The sequence below is a fragment of the Eubalaena glacialis genome, chromosome 8, assembly GCF_028564815.1.
Source record: "Eubalaena glacialis isolate mEubGla1 chromosome 8, mEubGla1.1.hap2.+ XY, whole genome shotgun sequence".
NCBI classification, from domain to species: domain Eukaryota; kingdom Metazoa; phylum Chordata; class Mammalia; order Artiodactyla; family Balaenidae; genus Eubalaena; species Eubalaena glacialis.
In genome coordinates this window covers 17,285,380-17,297,507 of record NC_083723.1, presented here as the reverse complement: position 1 = coordinate 17,297,507, position 12,128 = coordinate 17,285,380, and the positions used below count along the sequence as shown (strand labels likewise).

The window sequence follows — 12,128 nt, the reverse complement described above, 5'->3', positions numbered from 1 at the left end:
GGTGGAATTCACTGCTGTGGAACAGAATAAAGAAAAAAGAATGAAAAGAAATGAAGACAGCCTAAGAGACCTCTGGGACAACATTAAATGCAACAACATTCGCATTATAGGGGTCTCAGAAGGAGAAGAGAGAGAGAAAGGACCAGAGAAACTATTTGAAGAGATTATAGTCGAAAACTTCCCTAACATGGGAAAGGAAATAGCCACTAAAGTCCAGGAAGCACAGCGAGTCCCATACAGGATAAACCCAAGAAGAAACATGCCAAGACACATGGTAATCAAATTGGCAAAAATTAAAGACAAAGAAAAATTATTGAAAGCAGCAAGGGAAAAACGACAAATAACATACAAAGTAACTCCCATAAGGTTAACAGCCGATTTCTCAGCAGAAACTCTACAAGCCAGAAGGGAGTGGCATGATATACTTAAAGTGATGAAAGGGAAGAACCTACAACCAAGATTACTCTACCCGGCAAGGATCTCATTTAGATTTGATGGAGAAATCAAAAGCTTTACAGATAAGCAAACACTAAGAGAATTCAGCACCACCAAAACAGCTCTACAACAAATGGTAAAGGAACTTCTCTAAGTGGGAAACACAAGAGAAGAAAAGGACCTACAAAAACAAACCCAAAACAATTAAGAAAATGATAATAGGAACATACATCTCGATAATTACCTTAAATGTGAATGAATTAAATGCTCCAACCGAAAGACACAGGCTTGCTGAATGGATACAAAAACAAGACCCATATATATGTTGTCTACAAGAGACCCACTTCAGACCTAGGAACACATACAGACTGTAAGTGAGGGGATGGAAAAAGATATTCCATGCAAATGGAAATCAAAAGAAAGCTGGAATAGCAATGCTCATATCAGATAAAATAGACTTTAAAATAAAGAATGTTACAAGAGACAAGGAAGGACACTACATAATGATCAACGGATCAATCCAAGAAGAAGATATAACAATTATAAATATGTATGCACCCAACATAGGAGCACCTCAATACATAAGGCAACTGGTAACAGCTGTAAAACAGGAAATCGACACTAACACAATAATAGCGGGGGACTTTAACACCTCACTTACACCAATGGACAGATCATCCAAAATGAAAATAAATAAGGAAACAGAAGCTTTAAATGTCACAATAGACCAGATAGATTTAATTGATATTTATAGGACATTCTCTCCAAAAGCAGCAGATTACACTTTCTTCTCAAGTGTGCATGGAACATTCTCCAGGATAGATCACATCTTGGGTCACAAATCAAGCCTCAGTAAATTTAAGAAAATTGAAATCATATCAAGCATCTTTTCTGACCACAATGCTATGAGATTAGAAATGAATTACAGGGAAAAAAATGTAAAAAACACAAACACATGGAGGCTAAACACTATATTACTAAATAACCAAGAGATCACTGAAGAAATCAAAGAGGAAATCAAAAAATACCTAGAGACAAATGACAATGAAAACACGACGACCCAAAGCCTATGGGATACAGCAAAAGCAGTTCTAAGAGGGAAGTTTATAGCTATACAAGCCTACCTCAAAAAACAAGAAAAATCTCAAGTAAACAGTCTAACCTTACACCTAAAGGAACTAGAGAAAGAAGAACAAACAAAACCCAAAGTTAGCAGAAGGAAAGAAATCATAAAGATCAGAGCAGAAATAAATGAAATAGAAACAAAGAAAACAATAGCAAAGATCAATAAAACTAAAAGCTGGTTCTTTGAGAAGATAAACAAAATTGATAAACCATTAGCCAGACTCATCAAGAAAAAGAGGGAGAGGACTCAAATCAATAAAATCAGAAATGAAAAAGGAGAAGTTACAACAGACACCGCAGAAATACAAAGCATCCTATGAGACTACTACAAGCAACTCTATGCCAATAAAATGGACAACCTGGAAGAAATGGACAAATTCTTAGAAAGGTATAACCTTCTAAGACTGAACCAGGAAGAAACAGAAAATATGAACAGACCAATCACAAGTAGTGAAATTGAAACTGTGATTAAAAATCTTCCAACAAACGAAAGTCCAGGACCAGATGGCTTCACAGGTGAATTCTAACAAACATTTAGAGAAGAGCTAACACCCATCCTTCTCAAACTCTTCCAAAAAATTGCAGAGGAAGGAACACTCCCAAACTCATTCTATGAGGCCACCATCACCCTGATACCAAAACCAGACAAAGATACTACAAAAAAAGAAAATTACAGACCAATATCACTGATGAATATAGATGCAAAAATCCTCAACAAAATACTAGCAAACAGAATCTAACAACACATTAAAAGGATCATACACGATGATCAAGTGGGATTTATCCCAGGGATGCAAGGATTCTTCAATATATGCAAATCAATCAATGTGATACACCATATTAACAGATTGAAGGAGAAAAACCATATGATCATCTCAATAGATGCAGAAAAAGCTTTTGACAAAATTCAACACCGATTTATGATAAAAACCCTCCAGGAACTAGGCATAGAGGGAACTTACCTCAACATAATAAAGGCCATATACGACAAACCCACAGCAAACATCATTCTCAATGGTGAAAAACTGAAAGCATTTCCTCTAAGATCAGGAACAAGACAAGGATGTCCATTCTCACTGCTACTATTCAACACAGTTTTGGAAGTCCTAGCCTCAGCAATCAGAGAAGAAAAAGAAATAAAAGGAATACAAATTGGAAAAGAAGAAGTAAAACTGTCACTGTTTGCAGATGACATGATACTATACATAGAGAATCCTAAAACTGCCACCAGAAAACTACTAGAGCTAATCAGTGAATTTGGTAAAGTTGCAGGATACAAAATTAATGCACAGAAATCTCTTGCATTCCTATACACTAATGATGAAAAATCTGAAGGAGAAATTAAGGAAACACTCCCATTTACCAGTGCAACAAGAAGAATAAAATACCTAGGAATAAACCTACCTAGGGAGACAAAAGACCTGTATGCAGAAAACTATAAGACACTGATGAAAGAAATTAAAGATGATACCAACAGATGGAGAGATATACCATGTTCTTGGATTGGAAGAATCAATATTGTGAAAATGATTATACTACCCAAAGCAATCTACAGATTCAATGCAATCCCTATCAAATTACCAATGGCATTTTTTACGGAACTAGAACAAAAAATCTTAAAATTTATATGGAGACACAAAAGACCCCGAATAGCCAAAGCAGTCTTGAGGGAAAAAAACGGAGCTGGAGGAACCAGAGTCCATGACTTCAGACTATACTACGGAGCTACAGTAATCAAGACAATATGGTACTGGCACAAAAACAGAAACATAGATCAATGGAACAGGATAGAAAGCCCAGAGGTAAACCCACTCACTTATGGTCAACTAATCTATGACAAAGGAGGCAAAGATATACAATGGAGAAAAGACAGTCTCTTCAATAAGTGGTGCTGGGAAAACTGGACAGTTACATGTAAAAGAATGAAATTAGAACACTCCCTAACAACATACACAAAAATAAACTCAAAATGGATTAGAGACCTAAATGTATGATCGGACACTATAAAACTCTTAGAGGAAAACATACGAAGAACACTCTTTGACATAAAGCACAGCAAGATCTTTTTTGATCCACCTCCTAGAGTAATGGAAATAAAAACAAATGGGACCTAATGAAACTTCAAAGCTTTTGCACAGCAAAGGAAACCATAAACAAGACCAAAAGGCAACCCTCAGAATGGGTGAAAATATTTGCAAACAAATCAACTGACAAACGATTAATCTCCAAAATATATAAACAGCTCATGCAGCTCGATATTAAAAAAACAAACAACCCAATCCAAAAATGGGCAGAAGACTTAAATAGACATTTCTCCAAAGAAGACATACAGATGGCCAAGAAGCAAATGAAAAGCTGCTCAACATCACTAATTATTAGAGAAATGCAAATCAAAACTACAATGAGGTATCACCTCACACCAGTTAGAATGGGCATCATCAGAAAATCTACAAACAACAAATACTGGAGAGGGTGTGGAGAAAAGGGAACCCTCTTGCACTGTTGGTGGGCATGTAAACTGATACAGCCACTATGGAGAACAGTATGGAGGTTCCTTTAAAAACTAAAAATAGAATTACCATATGATCCAGCAATCCCACTACTGGGCATATACCCAGAGGAAACCACAATTCAAAAAGACACATGCACCCCAATGTTCATTGCAGCACTATTTACAATAGCCAGGTCATGGAAGCAACCTAAATGCCAATTGACAGAAGAATGGATAAAGAAGATGTGGTACATATATACAACGGAATATTACTCAGCCATAAAAAGGAACGAAATTGGGTCATTTGTTGAGACGTGAATGGATCTAGAGACTGTCATACAGAGTGAAGTAAGTCAGAAAGAGAAAAACAAATATCGTATATTAACGCATATATGTGGAACCTAGAAAAATGGTAGATGAACCGGTTTGCAGGGCAGAAATTGAGACACAGATGTAGAGAACAAACGTATGGACACCAAAGGGGGAAAGTGGCGGGGGGTGGTGGTGGTGGTGTGATGAATCGGGTGATTGGGATTGACATGTATACACCGATGTGTATAAAATGGATGACTAATAAGAACCTGCTGTATAAAAAAAAAATGTGATGAAATGTATTCTATTGGAAAGAAGCAAAAATAGACCATGTTTACTGTCTAAAAAAAAAAAAAAAAATTTAACTCAGTGACTTTCTGTTACCCTTTAGCATTGTAGGATGGTAGGCCTGAGTAATTTAGGGTCACAGACTACTTGACCAACAGCATCAATTCAATCCAATGTTTTTGATATATTTTAATTTTGTTAAAGTCTTTTGCCGCCACTGCCTTAACTGAAGTCACATGTTACATTTACCACTGCCCCCGCCTGACACAGAAGAGTGATATATTTTCCATACATATGCTGGGTCTTCTTTATAATGTTGTTTTCAGGTGGGACCATCTCATAAGGATTTTTTTTTCCTGACACTTTCAGTAATTACGCTGAACTCTACTGGATATAATACCGAATTTCATTTATAGCAATAAACCATGCTTTTAAAAGTAATAAATATCATAATAAAGCTTCTATAAAAAAAAGTTTGAGAGAAAAATTAGTCATCTAATTACCTACAAAGAGTTTCCATGGTCTCTGTAGGGCCAGTTTTCAACAAACAAAGTTAAAAAAAAAAAGATTTTTCTAAATTATTTGTCAAGGCTGCAAGAATAATTGAGTAGAAAATAGCACCATATTAATATGCAAACACAATGGAGCCATCCATTGGAACTGAAAGCAGGAAGTCTCATGAAATGACTGTTAGCACCAAGGATCATTTTATGCAAATTCCTTAAGTTCAATTTGTTACCAACCTACTCTAAAAATTATTCCAGAACCAGGTAGAACTACTAGGATATAGGTAAAGCCAGATTACAATTGACCCTTGAACAACATGGGTTTGAACTGGGAGGGTCCACTTACATGCGGATTGTTTTCAGTAGTAAATACTACAGTACTACATGATCCACAGTTGGTTGAACCCACCGACGCGGAAGGGATGACAAGGAGAAACCACGAATACGGAGAGCTATCAATTATACATGGATTTTTGACTGCAGGGAGGGTAGGTGCTCCAACCCCCAAGTTGTTCAAGGGTCAACTGTACTTCATTTTACGATGTTTCAATTGGAGCAGTCAGGGAAGCCAAGCAACAACAACAACAAAACATGGTTGGCTATCCCTATAATGACGGTAGAGATACCACATTTTGGCACATTCTCTAAAATTAGTCCATCAATGACAGTTAAAGATGTACTAAAGCCTTACTCCTTGGATTTCAGTTAGCATACATATCTACTAGTTAAATATGTATGCTTAACTTTAAAACATTAATGTAGAGAATTAAGATTATGATTCAGGGGGCTTCCCTGGTGGCGCAGTGGTTGAGAGTCTGCCTGCCAGTGCAGGGGACACGGGTTCGAGCCCTGGTCTGGGAAGATCCCACATGCCGCGGAGCAACTAGGCCCGTGAGCCACAACTACTGAGCCTGCGCGTCTGGAGCCTGTGCTCCGCAACAAGAGAGGCCGCGATAGTGAGAGGCCCGTGCACCGCGATGAAGAGTGGCCCCCGCTCGCCACAACTGGAGAAAGCCCTCGCACAGAAACGAAGACCCAACACAGCCATAAATAAATAAATAAATAAATATTAAAAAAAAAAAGATTATGATTCAGGCATGAAGTTATTATTTTAAATATATGCAAACAGCTGTTTCAAAAAGAGTAATTTTGGAGCTAAACTTCCACAGTCTAGGGTTAGAACCTTTAGAAAGTAAATCAACATTTTTCTTTTACAGTTTTAAGCACTTCACTTCCTCCAATCATTTTCTAATGGTTCAAGTCAATTTCACACTAGGTAACAGCACATGAATGATATCTGGAGTGAGTGGTCTCATGACAGGCAATTTGATCAATTTGAAATAATTATACTTAAAAATATACATAATTTAGCCCATAAAGTGGCACATGCATTTTTTAAAAAGTCTTATAAAACCTGCCTGCATTTTGTAAGTGTCGCAATGGTAGGAGGGCCAATTTTTAAGAGGTAACATTTTTTTCTGGGCTAAATTCATAAGAAAGTTTCAAAAATTCACTATAAAATTTTCCAGTAAATTAATATTCAGTCAATTCAATATTTATAGTCAGTCAAGTATTGTGTAATTAGTAATTTTAAACAAAATCATGAAAGCTTACAGAAGGGATTATCACTTACCAGCTGCTCCGATTTTACACCATACAACTGGATGGTCTTTCCGACGTTTTTTGACACAGCTAATGTGAGGTCTGCATCAACAGCAGCTACATTTAGTTCACTAGAGAAAACAAAAACAGACTTTAACTATTAGCAACACAGTTCATCAACAAAGTAAAGAGCAACATATAAACCTAATCCCAATAAACAATGTGGTGATTTTTTTTATAGATTTCACTGGTTGCCTCCAAGAACTGATTGCACTGTTTCATTTTCCCTCCTAAATTCAGCATTAGGAAAAAGTGCTCTAAGACTGTCTGGTTAATGACCAGTTTTTCATTAATAAAAGCACGTCATGTGTGAGTTCAGGCTGTGATTAAGAGAGTAAATTGTGTGCAGATTTTTCAAGTAGCACTCTTGTTAATACTGATAAGTGCAATTAGAGACACTGCATGTCACAGACATCTGCAAGGAAATGACAGCTCTTGAATGGAAATGGTGACCTTGGAAGGACAAAGGCTAAAAATATAAATTACAAGATACATAAAGATACTCAGTTTCTGTAGAAATTATGCCAATTCATGCTATTTTGATAAAATAGCTTTTTAAATATATCAAAAGCATAACAAGGATTTAACTTGAAATTTAAAAAATTTGGATTCTTAAAGTATTTCTTTGTCATGCTTATTTTCAACTTTAACATTGGATTAATTGGGACATTTGAGGTAATTGCAAAAAAAAAGTATTTACAAAGACCATGGAAAGTTAACTTTTTAAAAGTTAATTTTCAATTAAGAGTTAAAAATTGCATGAAAATGAATATACAAGTAGAAAGCAAGAAAAGTAATTATTGTCTCTCAAATAGCAGAATAAATCTTGGCACTTACCAGGTTGCCTTTATGAAGAAAGTGAAGGACTTTAAAACAACATTAGTGCTTACTATGTGTGACAAAAATGCCCTTTCATATACCAGTGAGACATAATTTTATTAAAGTTCACTTTCACATTCTATTAAACAATGGCATAAGTATGCTTCTTCAAGTCCCACCTTACAATCGATCACAGCATTGTCAAACTGCACTGGGGAATGGGAGAGATACCTCTTTAACATGTCCATAAACAGGTAAAGAGATCAAGTTCAATCCATGACCAGTTTTGTCACTACCATATGAAACAAATAACGGAGACATTAGGGTATAAACATCTATAGTCAGGACTTTGGAAAGTCAAGATAACTGTGGAAAGATTTAGGATCAAGATGCTAGGCAATTTCGACGCTGTATTTAGATAGATATGCATATTATACCTGTGGCTTTTTAGTCGTACTCTCACATGCCTCAGAATCACCATCTTCAAATTTGTCATCTAAAAGAATCTAGACTTTTATACCTTGGTTCTATATTGCCTAACTACTAATTTTACTCCTCAAAATGTTCACCTATAAATGTATAGACCTACTGTTATGACAACTTGTTATTATGACAGGAACTGAGATAGTCTCAACTGCAGATTAACCTGGGGGGTCAGTAAAATGTCTAAAAGCAACAGTATAATACATCGCCCACAACCATTCAGGTGGCACCTCTGCTAGCGTATCTTCCCTTTTGAGAGTTTTAAAAGCTGTCACATTCACTTAGAAAGCTTAAAATAGCAAACGCAAGTAGACTAATCAGGATTATAATCCTTGTACACCATGAAGTACTTTCTGGATTTAAGATAAAAAAAAGTTGATCTCCATGCTTTAGCTTCTCAATTTGTAAAATTATTTTTATATTAACTTTCCTATGTAATATTAGAAGTTTACTATGGCATAAAGAATTAGGTTGTTTTACTTTGTATCCTTGACAAAATACAGAATAATGATAATTGACTATTTTTAGACTGTATTTAAATGGTTTTATTAATTGGAATCTCAAGTATTGATACTTACTACATGTGCACTCCCTCAATGCAAAACTCTTGATTTAATTTCCAGACTAATTATTTGAATAATCTGAGATAAATTAAAGATGTACTGCCATTATACATGACTAACAAATGTGGCAGGCATTCTATGGCATGCCATTATATGAAAATACATACCTTGCTATAGTTTTAATGATACCTTCAAGTTCATCGGCAGAAGGAGGATTACGACCACCAGGGGGAAAAACCAAGTTGATAGGATCAAAGAGTCGAGATAAGGATTTTGATAGATAAGCAGCCTCATAGGGTTGTAGTGAGTCTTTCAAAGCCTTTCCTGGACTGTGGGAACAAAGTTTATTAAAAATGAACTTAAATTATACAAAACTAAGTGCTAGTGTATCAGGTTGTAAATGCCTTTCTTAAAAACATATCTCCTATATAAAATGTAACTCTATATGAAGAAAAGAAAAAATTTTGTTTAAAAATGTATAAATATATTTACATAATTAAATGCTTATTAAGAACTCAACATTTTAATTTATACATAATTCCTGGGCATAAATGTTATGTAATATGCACCAGTACCTACTGTAGTAAGTTTGTCGCTTGAAACTAAAAGAGTAACACTGTAAAATCTTATTAATTCTAATGGGGCCATGCCTTCACTTAGCGTGTTTCTATAGAGCATACAAGAGAGGCAAGTCTGCAGAGACCTGCTCCCACCAGCTCAACTCTTTTCACACACAACAGCTGCCCTCTCATAAGCTCAGTGCCTAAGAGGGAAGTATACAGGTGTAGGTCTTTATCAGCCTTCTGATGCCAAAACTGATACTAACAAGAATGAGGACAAAATAAAAAGTGCTTGTGCAAGTCCCACAATCACCCAAATACTCCCAATTGTAGTTCTAAGTTAATTTGTTTTACAACATTCTTCACAAATTAAAATTTAGCCTACTAAACACTTCTTTCCTCCTCAGTCCTCCTATGTCTTCAGTTATTTCTGTTGATTTTCATTTACTTGTCCAACTATTGGATCTTATATTTTACCTCTGACAATTACTATCAAATACCTATAACCATATAATTAACTCTATCTTCTCACATCACCCCTGTTTATGATCCTTCTACTGGCCTTTCCATTATCTTAAACAAACAAACAAACAAGAACAAATCCCCCTTAACCCTAAATGTTCATCTTTAAAACATCTGACCTGCTCCTTCAGGCATAGGAAACTTGGCTTTCTCCTTTTCCACCTTCGCTGGTCAACTGACAAGACCTAGAGGTCAGAACGCTGTTGGCTCCTACATCACAATTCCATGCTTATCTCTTAACACTTTCTCATTCAGTAAGTATTTCACTCAACACATAGTTCCTGAGAATACTATGTGCCAGCCCTCATTGAGTGCTGGGAAGACAGAGATGAAATTTGCTTTACAGTCCAGTGAAGAAATGTGCAGGTAAAGTGTGAACTGTAATAACTTCCATAACAGATGATGAGAGAAAGACCACAATGGGAACAGGGAAGAACTAGTGTCTAAATGTGTCTGAGGCAATCCTCGACTGAAGTCCACGCCCGCTATTTAAATGTCTTCCCTATTTTTGCTCCGGTCATTTACTGACCTTAAGAAGCCTCTTCTCTCTTCTGCAGAAATTTCAGCACTAAATTATAAGTACGAACATTCTCCTTGTTCTCCAAGGATCCTTCCAGAAGGTCCTGCAGCTCTACTCCAACACCAAAGCTGCCAAGGCCCAGCTGGCTATCTGCCAGCAGCCAATCCTCAAGCAGCTCGCACGGGAGAAGCAGCTCTATGCCAACATGTTTGAGAGGCTGGCTGAAGAGGAGAGCAAGACCAAGGCTGCGGTCGTTGCAGGAGACCAGCCTGCTGACACAGAGATGAAGGAGGAGCACAAGAACGACATGGCAGGGGGCCGGCCGCAGGTGGAGGCAAAGCACAGCCTCACCCCAGCCCTGCTCCAGCGGCTGCCTGCCTCCCCTGCTCCCTACCTTACTCCACCCTGTTAGTTTTGGAAAACCTGAAGAATCTGGGGGGGGGGGGGGGCGGGGGAAGGATCCTTGGTGATTACAATGTCAAAACCTTTTCTAAACCTTTTTCTAAAACCTGTCCTGTACTAGAAGTCTACTTTCATTTTAGCTTTACTATGGAGCTTCCATGTTTGAGTCATCGTTTTGAACTGCTCTACCTCTGACATCTCCAAGCTCGAAGACAACTTTCCACGCCCCCACTTGCGCTATCTCCTTCCCGCCTACAAATTCTCTTAAATGTCTACAATTCGCCAGGTACTTCCTAGATGCGGGAAATGTAGCAATGAAGTCAGTTAAAAAAAACTCCCTGTCCCCTTAAAGAGACTTCTGAGAACACAATATTGTAAATCAACTCTACTGCAATAAAAACTAATAAAAAAAAAATAAAGACTTCTGAGAAACACACAAAAAAAGAAATAAAATTTTTAAATGAGTTAACTATGGAATACAATGGAGAGTAAAAAATTCTAAGAGAAAAAGGAAGTAAGGAAGCCAGAGACCGTTTTTTTTTTTAATCCAATTTTACATAGGGTGAGGCAAGGGAAAGCTTCCTGAGAAGATGTGAGGGAAAAGAGGGAGCAAGTTATATAGATTTCCAGGGTAGGCGCTTTCTATAGGGAGAGAACAAGTGCAAAGGCCCTGAGAAGGGACTTAGACCTGGCTGCGTTTGACAAAAAGTTAGAGAAGCAGAGCACTTAAGTGACAGGAGAACAGTACAAGATGAAGTCTAAGAGAAAACAGATGGAACAAATCATGCTGGGCTTTGTATATCAATAAAAGTGCTAGATTTTACTCAAAAGAACTTGCTCTTTGACCTTACAGTGATCAGTGCTACGGAACCCTACGCTCATCCTCCATCAGCCCACCATTTCAAGGTGCTCTCATTAGCATCCTGATTTTTCTAATTTACCTTCCTTTCAAAGCTCTTACGAAGAAAATCTCATTTAGATGGTCTCTGTATCTGCTGCTAAGCGTTCCATGTATTGCAGAGAAAAAGTAAATTGTTTGTATTAAATGTTTATGCAAACCTCTTAATTTCAAGAGACCTGAAGCTCAAGGTATTAAAATTCTACTTCTGCAGCCCTTCACTCTCCACAGCTGACCATCTGCCTCAACTTTACACTAAGACCAAAACCACTGGCAATGATCTTCATCAACCTGATGCTAGCTTATTTTTTCCTTTGTAACTTCACCTACCCTCGGCGCATTTCCTCTTATCCCAAAGAAAGAGTAGCTTTATTCCTTTGTTCATATCAAAACATCTCAGAAGAATTACCTACCTCCTTCTTTCCCGTTCTCTCTTTTTTTAAAACTGCTTTATCAAGATTTAATTTACATTCAATTCAACCATTTAAAGTGTATAATTCAATGGTTTTCAGTATATTCACAGGTATGTGCAACCATCACCA

The 12,128-nt window shown here is 36.9% G+C and overlaps 1 protein-coding gene across 1 annotated transcript in view; it reads right to left on the bottom strand.

Annotated features, from left to right (window-relative positions):
- COG5 (component of oligomeric golgi complex 5) overlaps window positions 1-12,128 on the bottom strand; it is a 290,399-nt gene that overhangs the window by 67,295 nt on the left and 210,976 nt on the right. The window contains exons 13-14 of the mRNA XM_061198423.1: window positions 8,852-9,013; window positions 6,791-6,890 (exon numbers count right to left, since the gene is read on the bottom strand). Coding sequence (XP_061054406.1) covers window positions 6,791-6,890; window positions 8,852-9,013 — 262 coding nt within the window. The remainder of the gene's footprint in view (window positions 1-6,790; window positions 6,891-8,851; window positions 9,014-12,128) is intronic.